At 42.3% G+C, this 22,582-nt stretch overlaps 1 protein-coding gene across 10 annotated transcripts in view; it reads right to left on the reverse strand.

Moving 5' to 3' along the window:
- LOC148024287 (uncharacterized) overlaps nt 1-22,582 on the reverse strand; it is a 97,616-nt gene that overhangs the window by 2,041 nt on the left and 72,993 nt on the right. For all 10 annotated transcript variants that reach the window (XM_087693904.1, XM_087693903.1, XM_087693901.1 and 7 more), the window contains one exon: nt 12,275-12,809. In XM_087693904.1, the coding sequence (XP_087550030.1) occupies nt 12,275-12,809 (535 nt within the window). The remainder of the gene's footprint in view (nt 1-12,274; nt 12,810-22,582) is intronic.

Here is a 22,582-nt window from a genome sequence, read left to right on the forward strand (position 1 = left end):
AGAACCCAGCAGGTTTATGGGTAACTGAAGATTAACCAATGTGAAAAAATATGGCATAGCCCACATTGCATCACATGCAACTGTAGTCCCTTGTGCACAATGCATTTTATCAGCCAATGTTGAGATTAATTGTTATTGATTGATTATTATGTCAATTGTTGCACAAAGGGGGATATCGTTCTAACTGGAAATTTTTCCCAGACCTCTACGTGCTTGATGTTTATGACTTAGCTTCTCACATATTAGTGTTGCAGTGGCTGCATCAACTGTTTTTAACATACAGCTATGGCATGCTAGATTTTGATATTCGAATCTTCATAGCTTGATACATCTGTAGAGGCATGTTAATGTCATTCTCTCAACAAGTTTGTAGATAGCTGTTTAGATCCTCATTTCCACTGGACGGGAGTGTTTGGGTACAATTCGCAGCTTCTTAGAGTGTAACATATGTGGTTATACTCCATTTCTTGGACATTGTTACTGCTTTGTCACTTCTATGAATGACTGTTCACATCTTACTTAAGTCTACACTATAAAGGCAAGTCATATGTCATATAATTGACAGCATGCATGTCAAGGGTCTTTGAAACAAGTTACCATATGAGGCATGGGATGGTAAGAAGCCAATTGTTGTACATTTACAGATTTGATTATCTTGCTTAGTGCATTGCCCACTATCTTATCCCCTTTTTCCATCACTTTCAATGTGAGCAGGTGTCTGATTGTGTATTTATCTTAGAAGAAATCATCTTGCCTAGACACATATCATTGCCCATCACTGATTTTCTTCTCTGTATCCCTAGGGGAAAGAATAATTCTATTAGCAGATTCCCTCAGACAAGGTATTCCAAGACACAGTACAAGAAAAGCCATGAAAGGGACTTTAAAAAACCAAATATACAAGAAAATGAAAGTCTATAACAAGGCTTGAGTGGATCACCAATAGGGGGTCTATAGTGCCAAATCATGTCCAGCTGATGGTGAAAGAAACTGCCAGAATCCGAGGTCCTGAGAAAAGCATCTTTCCTCCTCATAGTCTCCAAACCACCATATATCCTCTCTCATCTCCCTCATGGAGTATGGACAATCTCTGTCCAGATCTTGGAGAGAGTCTCTGCAGTGGATATGCCCAATAGGTCTATATTATGGCTACATCTGGCAATCCAAATGTACCAAGCAATGGTGCTACCTCTGAGATCCTATCTGTGGCAATACCCCTAGGTCCACACTAACTCTGAAAAATCCAATGTGAAAATCCTGCTCAGGGCTGACTTGAGATGAGATAGGCATGACTCCCCTCTATATCATCATATCCACAGGCTGGGCCTGATGACTGCAACCATCTTCTATGCACTGAAATATGATCCTAAGGGCTCTCCTCAGTATGTCCTAAGCCCTAGAGCAACCCCATATACAATGTCTGTGTCTCCAGTGGTTCCCTACATCCAACACAGGTGACTGGATCTGCCATACCCAAGGTGAGTACCAACTACCAAGCTCGTGTGCGCTACTAAACACACAAACAGTGAGAACTTTTTGGAAGTGAAGCTATACTCAAAGCTCCTCCAAATGTCAGCAAGGAAAGGTTGTGTGATACCCTGTACAATCCAATGGTCAATCAGGCACTGACATCACTCTATATCCTTCAAATGTCAGCAAGGAAAGGTTGTGTGATATCCTGTGCAATCCAACGGTCAATCAGGCGCTAACATCACTCTAATCCTGCCACTCTATATCCTCCTCCCCAATCTGGTGGTGTATCCAAATAAGGGGACATCCCCAAGTGCCTCTGCAAAGGGATCTCTCCAAACCCCCCAAGGTCCCACTGTAATCTGTGGAGAGGCTTACTCCTTTATTCCCAATACCTTCAAGCATCCATCATGCATGTCCCAGGGTCTAAATACAAGTCATATCACAATGAGCCACAACATTAATCCTCTGCCAAGATGATCCTGTAAACTCCAATTAATTCACATCCTCGCAAGTCTGCCATCCTTATGTACTCAAAGGTAATAACACTCTACTGGCTTTCTGTTCGTGGGGGGGGGGGGCACTCTAAGAAGAATGTCTCCTCTAGTAGTAACAAGGTTGTCAGGTATGAAAGGTACGATACGATAAAATACGGTACTAATTGGTACCTTATGATTTTATAAGGTATGGTACAATATTAATACGGAAAAAAAAAAAACTTGGTTATTTTGGATTATAGATAATAGAACGCATGTTTAGAGCTAAAATAGCAATGTCACTTGAGTTGATAGGATGAATACATGAGGATAACAAGGAAAAACCTCATGCGCAACATGTGCAATGCGCTATTAGAAGACAAATGGGAGTGTATGTGTAATACATCAAAGAACAAAGCAAAGTTTAGGGTGCATGGATAAACACGCTCTTCATTCTTTTGCGTGCGTGTGTGTGTGTGTGTGTGTGTGTGTGTGTGTGAGAGAGAGAGAGAGAGAGAGAGAGAGAGGGGAGGGATGCTCTTGGAATTGCATACTCATCTTGGAAGTTGGGAGAGAGAGAATGTGTTTGTGTGAGAGAGACTTGGAATTATGATAATAAACATAAGGCTTAGGAGTTGGAAGATATTGTATGGTCTAGTCTTCAAAGGCCAAAAATAGCCTGTTTTTTTGTATGAAATGGTACGGGTACGTACCGTACGGTATGGTACTGACCGTACAAAACGAACTAGTCCGTACGTAGTACGAATGCAACTATGAGTAGTAAAGAGCTCAATGCATGTGTCAAAGATGTCTATGCTAGTCCACTCTAAGGTGACCACCTCCCTAATGTTTTACATCATCCTTGTGGTCCCTTAAATGCCATGGAGCCTTCCTCTTTGTGCCTAAGCCGGTAGCTTTAGAAAGGAAAACCATTCCCCCATTGTAAAGTCAATCTGCAGAAAGAACCTTCCCCAGATAAGTGTGTCATGTCTCTAGTGGTGTGGCCTCCCTCTGCCCTGAGTAGCTTCTTGAAGAGAAGAGGCTGCCTCATCTTCTGTTCAACAGTGGCTAAAGAAATCTAGGGAAGTCCTGCAAACACTGATCTCCAAGCCCAAATAATGGCAGCAACAAGCTAACCTCAGGCTCTTCCCAAGCCTTGTAGCTCACACCCACTGAGAAATCTAGTGGGTACTAGGTTGCTACGATCCTCCATCAGCAGGAACAATAATCTCCAATCTTCACAAGAGCAACTTCTTCCAAAGCTCCTCACTTGGAGGAAGGCCCTTCAAAATCAGCATCACCAACAAAGTTGTACTCAACTGTCTGTGTCTATGATCCCCAAACCACCTCTAGATCTAGGTTGAATGATAACATCCCAAGCTACTTTAGCCATTGTTAGACTTCAATCTATATCTGGCCAAATGAAATTCTTGATGAGATGCTTTACCTGGCAGATGCACAACCTGGAGAATGCCCAACAAGAAGTAATGTGCCACATGGTGGCAAGTAGAACCTAGTTAGCCACCACTACCCTCCCTGCTAGAGAGTCTCGCCTTCTCGTCATGCTGCAGTATAGGAGCTTCTACTTCATGCTCAAGAGTCAAGGTACCAGCAGATACTCTAAGGTGATATCAATCCCCACATAGTAACCGAGATATCTCACTAAAGTGCTATGGGGGACCCAAGTGAAGCTCTCAAGTGGCTTCCAATCTAGCTGTCAAATGTCACAAACATAAAATCCATAGATTTGTGCCAACTCATATCAACTCCTCAAGCTCCAAAAAAAGTCTCCATGGTTGTTACAAAGGCCTTGAAATTCTTCTCATCTCCCTCCAAATAAACAAGCATCTTATCTACAAACTCTACATCCAAAAGCTCCTCAAAATAAGGGATGGGCAGCTTAATGCCACAAATATTTATAGATCTATGACCTGTCCCTTAGAAAAGTAGAGGGGGAAGCCGTGTCTCACCAACCTCTCAATACTAATTTTATCACCTCTAAAGTCACCAAACAGGACTTTGACATGAGATAGGTTTAGAGGACCAATATACCTCTAAACCACTACTCTAGAAAACCCATTGAAACCAGACTCCCTTCTCGGATAGGGTGGTAATAACTTGATTAGGCACTAATTACAAGCAGCATAAATTTCACATACACTGAAATTGAAAATGTTACCACTTAAAATTGGACAATGGACAGCCTATTGGCCCCAAAACTGGTACCCCTTGCAGTATTTCTTTATCTTGAATTGCAATCTAAATGGAATATAATGAGATTCCATGAATCTTCTTCGCTCTCCGATCACCTCTTGCTATTATAAATGACCAACAAGCCTTCCAACCAATTTTCCCCCTTGGTTTGTTTTGGGATTGGCCTTCAATTGTGCTCCTTGGCTGACAAATTCAGCCCCAAATGTTTAGCGGCTGAATGACCACTCGAATCTCCTAAAATTGCCCCAATTTCAATTACTGAAATTCAAGACTCTAGACCTTCAATTTCTAAGCACACTTGGTTATCAAACCCTAATTTAGAGTAGAAAGTAGGGTTTATAGCAGAGATTAATCAAAATATCTAATTCCAATGAGTGATTTTGCTGGAAATTGTTGAGGAAGGATGAGAATAGACTAGAGAATGAGAGAGAATGCTAAAGAGAGAGAAAATTCAAAGTTCCATTGCAAGAAAATGAAAGGAATCAACTAATGCCCTATCTAGACAACCATGAAAGTTGTCTCCACAGATGAAACACTCTAAATATGATGTTGCTTGGCTGAAACAACCCTCAAACTACTATCTGCTATAGTCTCTTCTGGGCATGTCACCAGCTCATGGAGGGTCTCCCGCTAGCTAGAAATGGTATGTTCACTATTGCAACAATAATAGCACACACACACACACACACACACACACACACACACACACACACTCTCTCTCTCTCTCTCTCTCTCTCTCTCTCTCTCTCCACACAAGACGATCAACATTATACATGATTTATCTCATATGACGATTTTGGCCTTGCAAGACATTGATATATCTTTCTTTCCTCCTTTTTTCGTAATAGGTAATCTCCATGTGTGTGTGTGTGTGTGTGTGTGTGTGTGTGCGCGAGCGCGCGCATGTGCATGTGCTTGCACAAGACTAGAATGACCCCCCCCCCCCCCCTCCCCTCTCTCTCTCTCTGTGTCCACCTTAAAAATGATTTTTCCACTTGCATAGGCAAGTTTTGCAAAGTGGCAGCCTCCCAAACAATATCCTGCTTCATCAAATTAATTTTCAAAATATTAATTCTGAAATTTTTATTTAATAATTATTTACAACTTAGAAAAATAATTAAAATGTGGCTGACTATATTACTCAAAAAAACTGATTAGAACGGAGTGCTCATGCTCAATAGACTATCTTGAGCTAATGCAAAGTCACAAATACATCATGTATACAAGCCTCGCAAGGCGGTCTGAGGGGGATGGGGGCAAGAAGCCATGGAGGGGGGTGTATCACCATCTGGGGCTGCCTGCCTACATTACGAAAAATAGGTCCTAGTAGCCCCAAGTACGCATGAAATGACAACAGAGCTCCTGACAAGCCCTAGACTCGCCCTGCATTTGATCCCAACGGCCACGGAGGGAGTGGATGATGGAGGTCCAAAGCTCTGCTAGGGTCGCATGTGCTGAAAGTCTCTCCGCCGAAAGCCTCCTGACACCGCGTCTTCCAGATATACCATCCAGTAAGACTCCCTATGATCTCCCATACCTCAGAGCAGTCTGCTGTGGGCTCCAGTACCTGGTGTATGGGTAGCGCCTCCAAACCGACCACTGCGCACAACCCTGCCTTGATGATGAATATCCTATCCTGCATCCCGGCCTCATACAGAAGGTAGCGGCCCTGGCTAATTGCCTGACAGTAGAAAGCTCCCCATGAGATACATCCAAGGCTAGGTACTATACAGCGAAGGATGCGGCATACACCTCTCCACAAGAGCTGTGCCGCCTCATACGACCAAAGGTAGTGTGCAACGCATACAGCCTTCCTCCTTCGGCATCTGGACAAGGCCTCCATGTGCCACCAGCCATAAGAAATACAATACCCTCCTCAACCTCCAACTATCCCATAGGCGGCGCCAGAAGGTCCATCGGAAAGGCTCCGTGATGCCGTGCTCCACCCAGTGTCTGCTACGTGATGGTGCCCAATCCATATCCTCCTGCATCAGTACGTGTCTGCCAATCCTGGCAGTGTACTCCAGGAACCTCGATGGCTTCTTGGCGACCGTTGAGGCCAGCCATAGCCACTCTCCCAGGTCCCACTCCAACTCATTAAGCGGCCTGCCCTCCCAAATCCAGAGGTGCCACTCCCTGAGCTCCTGCCAAAAGACAAAAGAGTCCAACCACCATGTCTTTCCCTGAAGGCCAATCACCTGGATTCTCTTCCATGAGAGGATAACTAACCCCTCATCTTGCTGCCCTCTGTCAAGGGCCAGACGTCCTCCCTCCTGTATGGTGAAGAAGGTCCCAAGTGGAACGCCGCCCACTCTACCTGCCACCTGTAGGGGGATTCCTGCTAGTGAGAACCTAGCGGCCCATACCTTCCCGGGCTCTATCGGCTCTCATCTCAGGGGAGCAAGCCACTCCTGAGGTATTGTTGTGTCTATCTCCCTTCTCCTCAGCTCTACTCCTCTCTGGCAGCCTGATACTCGCTGCAACACCTCCTCATCCACCATCCTGTACACCTCCTGCCATGTCCTGATGGTACGAGTCGGGCCGACCTCCTAGCCCGCCCACTCGATGTGGGGGCGCTCGCCAAGCTATACTCCTTCCAGATCTTTGACCTGGGGGTTCCAAATGACGGGTTGACGACCTATTTCCTCCTAGGAACCTAAGGGACTCTGGGTTACTGCCTTGCGGAGGTCTGCCACTCGTGGATCAAGCTGCGCAAGAAAGGTGATCTGGGCGGGGTGATCGGAGCTGACGTGAAGATCCATCTCAGGGACTGCCTCCACTAACCGTCAAGCCTCAGTCTACAGTCCTGAAGACCCTCCTACAATAGAACTTTCCATATTTGTCCTCCTGGTGTGAGGCCGCGGACAACTAGGTTGCCCAAGAGGACCATACTCTGATACTCTAGATCTATGATCCCCAGGCCTCCCTCTGACCGATGGCATATGATGGTCACCCATGCCACCTTGGCCTTGGAATCCCTAGAACCGTCTAACCCAAACCAAAGAAAATTCCGCACTAGGCGGTGAAGCTGCACCACGCAGGATGAGGAGAAGCACCAACACGAGTCGATGTACCAAGGCGTCGCTAGGAGTACCTGGTTAACCACCAGGGCTCGGCCTGCTAGTGAGAGGCGAGCCGTACTCCAGTAGGTCAGCTTCCTCCGAATAGAATCGAGGACTGGGAGAAACTGCTGGGCAGGAGTGATGTCGAGTCCCACCTGGAACCCTAGGTACCGAACGGTCTACTCTCTGCTCACCCATCTATAATCCCAAGTAGACACCCCACTCCGTGCTAGAGTCCGAGTCTGTGAGGAAACCAACCGACTTTCGCCAGTTGATTTTCGCTCCTGCTGCAGAACAGAACACCTCAAGAGCCAATCTCACTCTCTTCAGCATCAACTCATCGTCCTATATGTAAAATGTTTTATCATCTACATACTCTCAGTCTAACAACTCAATCTCCTCCCTCACGCGAAGTCAGAGACCGCGTAATCCGCTCATACGTGACCTGAGGAAATGAGACATCGCCTTTGCAAAGAGTAGAAACATGTACAGGGCCAGGGGGCAGCCCTGCCGGACCAATCTCTCCAGTCCAAACTCCACCCCTCGCCTACCACCTATGAGAACCCTACTAGTGGCCAATCTGTAAAGTGCGGAGACCCTGCAAATCCAAGCCTCGGGGAAACCCAACCTCACCATGGTGCCCTCCAAGAAATCCAGTCCACCCTATCATAAGTTTTCTCGAAATCCAATAGTAGTACGGCCAATCTCTGCCCACTGTGCTGCGCCCACTTTGTCACCTCAAAGAAGGCGAATACATTGTCTAAGATGCTCCTATCCTGGACAAAGCCTGTCTGTGTGTCATGGATGATATCTGGAAGCACGAGCCGTAATCGCCTACGAATCATCTTTGCTAGTACCTTATAGACCACTGACAATAAGGTGATCGGTCTCCACTGGGAAAGCTCCAACCGGTCTCCCCTTTTGGGAAGAAGACTGATAAGGCCTGCCGACAGACTCCCTGGCATCTGTCCTAACGTGAAGATCTCTTGGAATGCCACTCTCAATAGGTGGTGAAGAATGCCTTAGAGAGGGCTTGAATGTATCAACATTCACCTACACAATGCAGTAATGCACGTAAAATTGATCATGATTCATTGTAAATTCTAAATGCTAAAGTCTAAATTGTAAAGTATAAAGTTTAAACTTCAAAGTTCAAAGTTTAAAAGTTAAAACAACAAATTCTAAATGCTATGGTTAAGTGTTTAAACTTTATCTACTTCAGACTACCCATGCTCATCATAGCCCTCATCATGCGTAAGTTAGTGCGGAAATAGACTAGCCGCTCTAACTCTCGTGTGCTAAGCCGATTGCGAATCTTTGTGTGAATGAGAAAATAGATACTCAAGTTTCTCTCACATGCACCCGAAGAGCAATCCTGGGCAAGGACCCTCACGGCTAAGGACTGAAGGGTCTCCAGTGCGTATCCAAAGTTTTGCCACCAAAATAAAGGCTTCACAAGTGACTCTCTCCTCCAACAAGTGGGAGAAGCAAAAGCCACATGCCCTCTCTGATCTGCATAGCATCCTAGCTCTTCTAGCACTGCATTGTGGTCATCAACAGGACCATACGAGTCAAATAAGCAAGCTAGTTTGAACGGAACTCTCTATCATCCATGACCGCCGGTGACTTGTAGGTTGGATGTACCAATGCGGCAAAACCATGGATGGGCTTATACATCCACGCCCATCTCCTCTCTGATATCTCTAAAACATGTGCACGATGTCTCTGTGATCACTGTACAAGCACGTGCCTCTGTCAATGCCGCTCTAAAGAAGTAAACAAGAAGGCCCATGGTGGACCCCTTGCAATTCACTCATACGTAACACCTTATAAAAGGGAGTCACGATAATGACAACGGCACGGACTTTTTGCCAAAACTGCTCATTAAGGCACAAGCACTGCATGGCTTTGGCCTCCTCTGTCTCATGCTCATCCCGCTCATTCCATAGAGTGGACACCACTATCTGGCGCAAGGCGGACTGCACCTCATAAAAGCGCTTCAGCAATAACCACATGTAAGCAAAGAGAGTTGAAGAAGGCTTCTTCAACTCTAGTGTGCTATGCTCACGATACATCATAAGTACCTTTATCTTTACCGTGAAGAATGTGACAATTGATGTAGCTTTGCGGACCACCCTCTTCACCCACTTGAGCTTCCCAATGTCCTCCATGAGCAAGTCCAAACAATGACTTACACATGGAGTCTACACAATGGTAGGAAACTCGGCCTCAAGCAAATGGCCCATACGCCGACAATTCGATACATTGTTGGTAACAACTTGCACCACATTTGAGGGGCCCACCTACAACCACAATTTACAAATTACAAGTTATATATAAATCAAATTTCAATTATGAATCATGATATTATCATAATGAAATAAAGTGAAACAAATTTAAAATGCAAATTGCAATGTACACCTCAATGATAGCTTGTTGAATGTGGCGGTAGATGAATGCACCCGGCGTTTTTCTCCTTCTCTTGCCGGTATCTACGGCCCGCAAAAAGTAAATGCCGAGTGGACATGAGACGAGTATATTGATGATGCCCCATTTCTTCCAATTACTCCATCCGTCGGTGAGAATGGAGCAACCTGATTTTATCCACGCGGCCCGAATAGAATGAAGGGCTCTATCAATCCTCTCCTTCTCTTCATCAATCTTTCTCGTCCTCATGTCATTATATGTGACACCAGTCCATCCTTCACATGGACCCACATTTGGTAATGGATTTTACAATCTTCTTCCATTGCTCTTGCTTTAGGACATTGAATGCAAGATTGCATATATTACATGCCATAAAATATTAAATTTCTCACAAGCTACAAGACTTTTCATTCAACATATCTTCAAATTCTATGGTATACCTTTTAAAATTATCTCATACAGAGATTCAAAGTCATAAGTAACTTTTAGCGTGTTTTATTTGAGAACTTCGAAACCACTTTAAAGTGCTCCTTATCTTTTCATTTCCAAAACCGACAACCAAACAGAGGTGATGCATATAACTCTCTTGGATATGTTGAAAGCTTATGTTAGTGAATATAAGTTACAATGGAATAAGTGTCCTTTATTATTGGAGTTTGGTTACAACAATCCAGTGGACTCATCCACAAGAAAAGCTACAAATGAGATAATACAAGATAAAGTGATTCCTCCTCTAATCTTTCAAATTAAAGATAGGATTTTTATTGGTGATGAGTTTATTTTAGATTTAAAAACAACAATGGATCAAATTCAAGCCACTATCAAAGCTATCCAAGAGCAACAAAAAAAGTAAGTAGATAAACAAAGAAGACATTTGACTTTTGAAATTGGTCAATATGTGTTGCTAAAATTTAATAAAAGCAAGTTAAAACAAGGTTCTAGCCAAATTGTATCTTTTTCAAAGCTCTCCACACACTTTGACCCTTCAAAGTAATTGACAAAAAAGTGAAGTTTCTTATTGACCTGAGTTTCCTGCTCATCGGAAAATACACAATGCTTTCCATATAAGTTTGGTAAAGCCTTACACAGGGTCAAAACAAGAGGGACCCATTACTAAAGTTCCTCAATAAGCCCAAGAAGCAAAACAACTCTTGAAACCTGAACAGATTTTGTTTCACAAGGTTCGAACCACAAGTAGCCTTGTGATACAAAAATTACTTCATTGCCTTGGACAAGAATACTTAGTAACTGGAAATCTTCCTTGGTCCCCCTCATCACATGAGGTAAAGAGATAGTCTTTCACCAAAATGCACTAGTATAATTTACCGAAGGTCATATTATGCTAGAGTACCATTAGTAATGATCATGTAGGCAACTGTATTTAAAATTGATTCCATACTCTAGGATTGGCCAATGCTAACACTTTTCCCACATGGCATTTTGGTCCACTTTGTGACACTTCTTGCAATTTGCACACAGGATGTTAGCACCCCCAACCATAACTTCAGATCTACTTCCTTCAATTCCCATTGCTACCATTCATGTGTTACAGTGATAGGAAAAGTATGGAGCATTGACCCAACAGCTCATTTGGATTTTGATTACTCTACTTCACATCTTTGATAGTACAGTATGAAGACTTCAATGGTACAGGAAGCTGTTACCATCAGCATGGCATGATCACCCAAGAATCTCCTTCTATCAATACACACCACCCAGCTTGGTTATCAGATCCCACTGCTGATATAATTTGCATAACTTCGCAGTCCATGTTCAAGCAAGCTCCATACTGATGACATTGAATGGTTTCTTCGCATCCATAGAGCTTTTGGCCACATAAAATATTCCTTTTTCTTGGGCTTGTGGCTTGCAGGTATCCACGCAATCACCACAAAGTATAGTGATCCATTAAAGAGCCCTTGTCACTATCTCCCTGCTACTTAACAGATATGGGTGCATAACATCTGCCTACTTTCTTGGCACCTCAAGCACTGATTACACCCTACATGGTATCTCTGACACTATTGGCATTTCCCTGCTGCTGAACAGATATTGGTGCACATTGTCTGCCAACTTTTATTGGTACCTCAAACACTATGATTGCACTTAACATTGTGTATCTGACACCTGTTACAGCAGTCTCTGTCCTTTCTTTGTTTCTTTTTGCTTCTATAATCTCCATCTAGTCATGTTTTGTACAAGGAGGTAACACCTTTCACTGACTTTCCACGGAGTTCATAAACATCCTTGTCCTTTCAGATGGTTTTGGAGGAACTTGCCAATTGGAACATGGATGATCTGCATTGGCAAGCCACTGTATTTCCACAGCCGATGCTTTTGAGAGTCCCCCATCTCACTATCCACGAGTTGCTCCTAACATGTAGTCTGAGTAGCCCTTAAGCAGTTACTGTTGCTGCTTTATTTCTTTGCTTGTGTAGTGTCCTGACATGCATGTTTTGTACCTTGTAATGCTTTTCACTCACTTTCAGTTCAGCTAACAGATGCATCTCCCTCTTGGACAGGAAAATTTCCAATGTCATTGTGCATGAATGGAATCAAAACAGCATAGTCTACACAAAGAACCGTGATAGATGAAGAGATAAACATGTAGCCGCACTATCTTACCTGGTTAGACTTCATGAGAGGACTAAGATAGAAAAGGAAATATGTCAAGACAGCCCCAGCGGCTGTATATAGCCAGAACTCTTCATGACTAGTGGCAGTTTCCATCAATGAGTTCGAGTAGGGTTGAACCATTTTATCTGCTCTCTCTTTTGAATCCAGTGTAGATGAAAAACCAAAATAATTTCCAAAAAGGCTGACCACATCATTTATAGACCATAGTTGAAAGGAGCCGCTCGTAAAAGAAACTTCTTCACCTTTTTCTGCAAATGACAAGAGTGAGCATGCAGTCTGAAGGAAAGGAAGAAGTGGCAGAGATGATGATGACAAAATTTTGGCATATGTATTATCACTCTCCCTCCAAAGCAGCAGCAGCAGGAGTACAAGAGTTGCATCAAGCTCAAGGCATCGACGGTCCTCAGTTAGCTTTACGGTTATGGCTGCAAGAATCGCACTGAAGATGTTATTCTGGAAGAAATAACTAGCAATGACATTTGTATTTATATTATCTGTCGTTGTCAAGATACTGAAATACAGCCTGCACAATATGCAAATGATATTAGCAAACATGAAATATACTATGCTGCTTTAGTAAATGTGAATTTCAATATATTGCTTTATCATAAGCATAAGGAGCTAAGCAGCTCATATACAGGAAAATATTACTCGATATCAAAAATTAGGAATATCCTCAAAATTGTCTCCACTCAAAAGTCTTATTAGATTCAAATCAAACTGCACATATTATCATCATTCTGACTTGCATAGCCCCACACATCCACACACACCCCCCCCAAAAAACACACACACATGCCACCAATATAAACATCATCTTCAACATGCTTTAGTGAAAAGAAGTAGGTATTGGGTTTTCACTTATGCCTACGCTCACATAGGAGTGTCAGTGATCAGTAGGACACTAGGGCACTTTCTACTCTTGGTATGAGAGGTTTTTTCCCCCAGACTTAGTCTTATTTCATATGTGCTTATGTCACACACTTACGTGCACTTATCGTGTTTGGGTGTGAACACCCCCTACAACCCTAAGGTTTAAGGGTTGTACTTTGTACTTTCAATTTACACTCTTTCAATCTATTGCATTGGGTGTCATGCTTCACTCTCACATTGTCTACGTCTCACTTTTCTGCTTAAGCAAATAAACCCATAGCTTTCTAGAATTGTCATCAATAAATGTCACAAAATAACGAAAACCACTATGAGTTTTCATTGGCATGGTGCATACATCAGAATGGACTAAACCCAAGATATATGACTTCGTAGAGGCTCCATGAGAGTATGGACTCTTTACATGTTTACCAAGAACACAATCATCACAAAAGTCAAGCTTTGAGTTTTTTCACATCAACTTTTCCAAGTGAGGAAACTGTCTGCAAACCCTTTTGGCTCATGTGTCTAAGACGCTTGTGTGATAACTCCATGTGTGACTGCACTTCAACAACTGCTACAAACTTTCCAGAAAGTACCTTGCAGTAGAGATAATATAGAGTCCCCTTTTTACCACCTCTAGACCCTTTCTATATTTTCCACATTCCACCACCAAAAGTAGTGAAGTAACCTTTGTTGTCTAGCTGCCCAACAGAAAGCAAGCTCTTCTTGATGCCAAGTATATACCTAACATCATGAAGGATCAAATCTTGACCATTTTCAAGAGCTAGATGTATAGTGTCCATTCCTTCAATATCACATAAATGATTATTGCCAAGGTAGACTTTTCCAAGATTACCTTCTGCATAAGAAAAAAAACACTCCAAAGATAGAGTTACATGAAATGAAGCACCACTGTCAATAATCCAAGATTGTGATAAGCCATCATGAGCCAACAACAAAGCATCTATCACATCTGTTTTAGTGATATACCTGTCCTCCACTATCATAGCATGTGGATCTGAAAATGAAACCAACAAATCAGCATCTTTATCCTCTTCTATTTCCTCAATAACAACACTAGATACCACATTTGTTTTTTCTCTCTCTTTAGGGGTAGAGCTACCATCCTTGTCATTCTTTTTGCCTTTTACATTAGCCTGCTTCTTGCGTTCTTGTTCCTTTTTAAAGTACCTACAATCGGGCTTTTTATGCCCTTTGAAACCACATTGATGACAAGCTACACCTTGTTGTTTTTCCTTGCTTTTGCTATGATTTTTGTTTTTATTTGCAACATTAGATCTTTTTTCAGTTCTTCCTCTTACATTGTAGGCTGATCCATTGTTTTTCCCACTTGCCTTGCGTCTAATCTCTTCATTGAGAATAGAACCACGCACACCATTAAATGTCAAGTTGGGGTTATTACTCAATGACACAACCAATGCTTCCCATGAATCGGGCAAGGTCATGAGCAAGAAGATACCCCTCAATTTAGGATCAAAAGCTAGCAAACTTGCATCCTCTAACTGACTCAAAATACCAGTGAAAGTACTCAAATGCTCTAAGGCAAGCTTAGACTCATCAAGCTTCAAGTTGACCAACTTTCGCATGAGATATACCTAATTCATAGGAGTTGTATTCTCGTAAGTAGCCTTGAGTTTCTCCCAAACTACATAGGCAATATCAAGCCCCTTTATAGCAACCAAGATATCATCTGTGACGGCCATTTTAATGTAAGTAATGGCCTTTTTATTCATTTTATCCCAATCCTCATCTGACAAAGCAACAAGCTTATGTTCTGCTAAAGCATCATCACAATCCTTTAGAAAGAGTATACCCTACATACGATCTTTCCAAAGATCAAAACCATTGCCATCGAATTTACAAATCTCAAAGAGATTCTTTGTGTCAGATGTAGATGCACTGCCAGCCATCTTCAGCAATACATAACTACAATAAAGGGCTGAATGCTTTCAGCCAATAGCAAGGTTGCTGAATTGTAACAGCAAGTACACACTCTTGTACTTATAAGTTGTCCAAGAAGCAGATGTTTAGCTGCAATTTCAGTCTCAAGTACTGATTACAGCATATACATGAATCAAATCTGATACATTTGCATTAAAGACAACTCCCACTTCAGTAATACATCACCAAAATACCCAAATGCAATGACCCAAATGCTGTATTTACCACTGTTCCATTGCATAGTGACTATTCAGCAATACATATACCAAGAGAAGCTGCCCTTTTTCAACATTTGAAGCATCCAAGCTCAAAAAACTCCCACTCGGCAATGAATCTGCTGCAAATTTCACTATCCAGTCTCAAATCAACTCAAAATACATCACCAATGTAAAAAGCCCCAAAATTTTTGCAGTGAATCTACCCCAATTGCATCAATATATCTTCCTAAGCATCAAGTACAAGCAAATGTTGCAGAAATTTCATGAATTCTGCAAAATCCCCAAATTTCGAGGTCCAAGAATACACAAATTTCCAAGAAATTGGCTCAACCAAGCAAGAATTTCACTTGCATCTGAAAATCCCCAAATTTTCCAAGACCGGTGCACTTAATATCTACAATTTATGGATCAAGAATCACTAAAACATGTGTCCGGCACCAAATCTAGAAAAGCCCCCAAATTTCAAGAGGTAGATTTGCACAGATTTATGATCTATGCTTATGCGTGTGAACGCCTGAAGAGGAGAAATTTAAAAAACTGAAAAGATTTCAGATTTGCAAGGGGCCATTGACCTATCCCCCGTCTGGCTCCCATCAGCCCGACACACATGCCTCCTGCATCTCCTGTCACCCGCCATGCACATCTCCTGTCGCCTACGCACTGGTCGTCGCAAGTGCCGCTGACCTTCCGAATGCAGTTTCTGTGTGCTAGTCCTGACCGCGAGCAGGTCCTGTCTGACCCCCTCGTCGCAACCTACCGTCTAACCTGTCACTAGCCTCGTCTAACACCTGCGCAACTTGCTTGTGTGTTGCCTGGGCCGTTCGCATGTCGCAAAGTTGTGGCCTACTACTTCTTTCTGTCAACTGCGATTATTGCCTGCTCCTCAACAGCCCTCTGATCCATCAGTCCCAATGACGACAACTGCAAGGTCTACACTAACTGTTGCCTTGCACCATGTTGCTCTGATACCAGTTTGTTGAGTAGAAGCAGAAACAGAGAGAGCATGCACATCAATCGAGGTGTTGAACAGTCTTGAACAATGAGAGTGTGAGAGTGCGTCTACAGATAGATGTGTACCAGTATGGTATCACAAAGAATAAAAGAATGTATTTATACTTAGGGTATGGTACACTTACACCTGCTAGAGTGAGTTCACATGTGTGAAGTAATATATACACGGAAGATACATGGAAAAGCGTAAAGGGCCTTTACACCCAACACCGAGACACGCAACGGTCAATCAAGTGTGCCAACACTCGAATACTAAGTCAAAATGCTAAAGGTATGAATGAAATTCATAGTAGACCTTACATCAACTCAACAATAGCAGAGGTTTTCTTGGCCTCCCATGAGCAAATAACCTTGTATGAAACAAGTGTGGGACCAAGTTGGGGTTCCAACCCCTACACAAGATCCCATAGGTTCTATGAGTCAAGAACATGTATCATCAAGTTTGACCAAGCAATAAAGTTAAGCCCATTAAACGATTCTTGTCATTATAAACATGTTTGACTAATGAGGAGGAAGTACCATGAGGTGTTGTGTAAGTGAAATAAGCTAGATAAGGAGGTGGTGGAGAGGAATAAGTGGAGATAGGTAGGCAAAAATAGACTAAAAATGTCCAATGGGTACCAACTAATACAGAGGCACCGCAACATGAATATTTTCATAAAGTGCCGGTGGAGATGGAGGCACTAAGATGCGTAAAGCCCTGTCCAACAGTTGGTTGGTGTATAGCAAAATGACCGAAAGGCCGACTAGGTAATATCATGGGGGTAAACTATGGTATCAATTGATCCACACTCAAGGTGGCATTCCCAAGCCATGAAAACCTTAAAAGTGCGTAGATGGGAGGATGAACCTCCGTCAAGGAGACACCACCTGGCTAAGGAAAAGACGAGATCTTGGAGTTCACGTGTGTGAAGTAATGTATACACAGGAGATACACGGGAAAGCGCAAAGGACCTTTACACCCAACACCGAGACGCACAATGGTCAATCAAGTGTGCCAACACTCGAATACTAAGTCAAAATGCTAAAGGTATGAATGAAATTCATAGTAGACCTTACATCAACTCAACAATAGCAAAGGTTTTCTTGGCCTCCCATGAGCAGAGAACCTTGTATGAAACAAGTGTGGCATCAAGTTGGGGTTCCAACCCCTACACAAGATCCCATAGGTTCCATGAGTCAAGAACATGTCTCATCAAGTTTGAACAAGCAATAAAGTTCAGCCCATTAAATGAGTCTTGTAATCAAAAACATGTTTCACTAACGAGGAGGAAGAACCATGAGGTGTCGTGTAAGTGAAATAAGCTAGATAAGGAGGCGGTGGAGAGGAATAAGTGGAGATAGGTAGGCAAAAATAGACTAAAAATGTCCAATGGATACCAACTGATACAGAGGCACAGAAACATGAATATTTTCATAAAGTCCCGGTGGAGATGGAGGCACTGAGGCATATACGCCCTGTCCAGCCGTTGGTTGGAGTATAGCAAAATGACCAAAAGGCCGACTAGGTAATACCATGGAGGTAAACTGTGGTATCAATTGATCCACACTCAAGGTGACATTCCCAAGCCGTGAAAACCTTGCAAGTGCATAGATGGGAGGATGAACCTCCGTCAAGGAGACACCACCCGGCTAAGGAAAAGACCAGATCCTAAAAGGTGTACCTAAGGGTCAAGGATCCCCCCCCCCCCCCCAACCAGATGTGATTTATGAAGACATGAAAGATACACTTAATGGAGGCTAAAAGAAAGGTGCAACAGAACTACTGGGTGGGATGGGTGGGATTTTAAGTGGATTTGTCATTTATGTAGTAGTAGGAAATGAGTTAGGTTTCTTTTGTCCATTAAATGCAAAGGAAGAAAAATATGATTCACCAAAATCAAATCGACCATGAGATGTAAAAGCTTAAGGAAAAAATGAAAAAACAACAATTACCAATAAAGCTTGCGACTTTTTCTCACCTTTTCTTGATTCAAATGAAAAAATCTATCCTGGGGCTAATAAACCGATTCCTTCATCCTGAGCATTACCAATACCTTGCAGAAAAGAGGAAGTAAATTTAAAAATTTGAGAAGTATTGATATGTGTACATGACATAAGAGTGAATGAAGGCGGAGAAGTACATGCAAAAGACGAAAGAGATAGAGATGGAGATGATTGTGGTAGAGAGAAAAATGGTTTGTACTCCATGCCAATTTCCACATCAAGGTTTATGGAGCTTCCGTTCTTCCCGCAATAACATTACACTAGTGCATTGGATCTAAAGGGGAAAACTCAAATTAGGATGACATCGTATTTGGCTTGTGAGATCTTGTATGGTCTATGGACTCCATGGTAGTCCAAAGACTCTTTGGCCATGTCGGAAGGAGAAACGAGTTATGAAGCCCACTCCATCTCATGTCTCAATGTGCTAGGCTCCGAAGCATCATGATGATGTGGTGAAGATGTATTCGAAGTCATCTTGTCCTCCTATTGTTCCTACTCCTTGCAAAGGGCTTTCAAATCAAAGGCCGAGGTTTTATGGAAGAGAACCTTGCTCTGATACCATGTGAAGAAATACCCTACACAGAAACATAAATGAAAGCGTATGACAAAGCATAAACTCAACAAAACATAGTTAGGGTTAGGATAACTCAAAGAGAATGAATATAGTGTGAAAACCTAAAAATGAATGACTGAATACCGAATATACAATTCTCATGCAGCAAACAAATCGTATAAGGAATGAAATTTGTACCCTAAACTCTCATGTCTGGAGGGCCGAGACATAGATGATGAGTGGGAGAGTGTGTCGTACTCCTAATGGTTTCCGAAACACAACAAGGCAACCTCCAAGATGTTTGACAGCAACAAATGCAACAAACATTGATACCGGATCAGTGTCAGATAGGCAAGAGTGTGTGGAAACTAGCAAATGCAACCTCCAAGAGCAGGGCAACAGGCAGAACAGCACCAAAATGAGGCAAATCCAGCAATTTGGGATCAAATGCAGCAACTAGAAGATAAACACAACTTGCAATGTGGTCACCAGCTGATGGGGATGTCGTGTGGGGTGTGAACACAGCTTGAAAAACTACCACCTATAGTAAACACTGCCTCAAAAGGGTTGCAATAGCAAGGAGCAGCAACAAAAGGCACAAACTGCATGTAGAGATTGGAAACAGACATTGGGTGGATGGTAATAGTGTCGGGCATCCTCAACTAAGATGTCTTTCACGAATGAGGCGTGGGCACTGAAGCTAGAGGACCTAAAACCTACAAAAACGAGATTGGGTTGAATGGAGGGCAACCTACCTATTTATAGAAAGTTTGAAGACCTCATACCACGCACCATTTTAAACTCTCTCGAACCGTGCACCATTTTCGGGTTTTTAAGAGGCTAATTCAACATGTAATGATTATTTTAGCTCAACAAGCTCAACCATTCAATATCTTGTATATATCAATCAATTAATTCCATTGATATTCCTAAAGCGGCAATGGGTCGGTTTCCACCTCAAGATTATCTCTATTGTATCAAGACTCTTTTGTCTCTCATGCCACATAAATTTTCATTTCAGCAGTTTTATATTCAAATGGGCATTGGACATGATGGAAAATACATCTAGATTTAAGAATTAAAGATTGGGATTAATTGATAAAATCACTTTATTATGCTACCCTGCACCTTTCAGGTGTATTAGAGCATTGGTTCCTTCATCTTTTGAGAAGAGGGAATGCTAGCATAGCCACAAAATGTTTCAGCCCCACGGGCCAAAACATTTCACCATCAGTTCACTGACTTAGTGAAATGTCTAACAAAAACACCAATATTCACACAAAAATCTGTATATCGCATATCCATGCAAATCCTTCAATGTCCACAAATAATCTCTTATTTTTGGGTGCATGCACATTGAACCAAATTACAATAAGTTTAAGAATCAAGCATTAGGATATAAGATTCTTGAAGCATGACAAACTTTTTCGCTTTTCATGCTTCCCTTGGCAATGTATCTACTAGGGTGAGGCTAGGCCTTTATTTAGTTTCCTAGTTATACTAGCTATCGCTTAGGATAGTAAAGACAATACACTAAGCATAGTTAGGGCTAGGGTTTCCTAGGGCACCCAGGTAAATTAGTCCTAGGGTTTTCTATTTAAACAAATTTCGTGCAGTTTTAGCACAGCCATGTGGATCATTATCAATGATTGTACTTTGATGCATTCAATTGAGTACATTCATTCATTCATCATGGTACAATCATTATCAATGATAGTACAATCATTATAAATGCTAAAATGGATGCAAACCTGAAAGCGTGTATGAAGGTGTGGGGCAGCATGCAACAAAAAGTCATGAATGACATGGATACAAAGCAAAAAGACATACATGACAAATTGCAGGAGACATTCAAAAGGGAACTAAGTGCTGCTATAGATGCAAATAGGAAATCATACATTAATGGCTGGGAATCTAGGATGATACAAAATACAAAGAAATCAAAGCTGACCTGCAGGTTGATATGACAGATAACTTGAACAAAGTAAGTGATGCCTAGAAAGTATATGGATAATCTGATACAAATGCACGCATAGTAGCCAAGGATATGGAGATTGCTCAACTGAAAAGGCAGTTAGAGGTATGTAACAAAGAATTAGCGGCACACAAGTCAATGATGGATGCACAAACAGCAACACCAATTGCACCGGAATTAAAGAAAGAGGTGAAAGGTTTTAAGGACTTGCACACATGGGTGAATGTGGTAGAGGGAGCTCGGAAGAAAGTAGAAAATGTCGAGCATACAATGAAAGAAAATGCATAATGGATTGATGTAGTTAAAAGAAACAAAGGGATGCCTCAAAACAAAGTAGAAATGATGAATGATGAACATAGCACTAGAAGAGGAAGCAAAAAGGAATCTCCATGCATTATGTGTTCGTGTGGTGGGGTGGGTTGAAAAAGGAATGCCCCTAGAGGATGCTAAAACACTTTGTGCTAAGATGGGTGCAAATGAGACACGCATTATGGATGCCTGGAGGGTGGGTGATCCAAGTGACAAAAGAGGTCGGATCCTCATGCTGAAATTTGAGGACATGGATAATAAGAGGGCCTTCCTCTTAGAAAGAAAGGCTTTGAAAGGTGAAAAGGTTTACAAGTATGTTGTGTATAGGGATGGCAAAGTAATCATAGTAGAACGAAGGTGACAATGACAGTACGCAGCCTATGAGACGTTAAGGATGTCCCTTTGGAATTGTAATGGTTCAATGAGACTTGATGCAAGTTATTTTGAGCATACATTCCATGGGATAGACATAGATATGTATACAGTGGCACATCAATGTATAAGTTCTAGATTACCAGATGTGGGATACAAATGAGAGATTGTTTACAAGCCTCAACCTCATAGGCCAGGGGGAACTAGAGGGTCAAGTGGTGTGGCTATTCTTTATCGTGAGAGCCTCCAAGACATGATTCATGTGGTGTCGCAAGATGTGTAGGCTAGATATATGTTGCAGCATGTTACTTCCCACCTCCCTATTCAACATTTGCCCTTGGGGAGGGATCACCATTTGAAGTACTACGAGGACATTATGAGGTATGCAAGCATTAGGGACATACTACTAATGGGAGACTTTAATGCTCAGGCAGGAAGTGAGTATTCAGCATTTTATGATACTAAACATGAGATGTTTAAGGAGTTGGCATTGGACAACGAGACATCTCAAGATAAGGAGATGACAGCATATGGATCCCATTGGCTAGAATTAGGAAGTGCTCACGGATTAGCTATATTCAACGGCTTATCGAGATGGCTGGGAGCGGATGCTTTCACTTGTTGGAAACAACAAAAAGGGAGCCAGCATTGTGGACTATGTAATGGGCTCGCCAGCGTTAATTCCTGAGATTAAGCATTTTGAGATATCTGACAAGCTAATCTCTCTACCAGCCGACCATGCAATCCTAAAATTCACCCCTAGCATGTGGTCAAATATAGGAAATATGCACAAATGTACACACATTTCCGCACCACTCAGTTTCTGGACAAACTTTGCATATCTATAGTGATGCAGTACGAGATGCCTTAAGCCAACCAGACAGTATGTACCACTGGAGGATGCCACTAAATCTCTAGCAAAGATTTTACATACAGCAACTATACAGAGGAATTCCGATTTAAGATGGGCTCTACTACACCACACAAATGCACTGCCCCTCAAAATGCTTGGTATAATGATGAGTGCAGACTGACTA

Source organism: Lygodium microphyllum, chromosome 15 (assembly GCF_053477565.2).
Source record: "Lygodium microphyllum isolate KBCC chromosome 15, Lygodium_microphyllum_v1.1.10, whole genome shotgun sequence".
Lineage (NCBI taxonomy): Eukaryota > Viridiplantae > Streptophyta > Polypodiopsida > Schizaeales > Lygodiaceae > Lygodium > Lygodium microphyllum.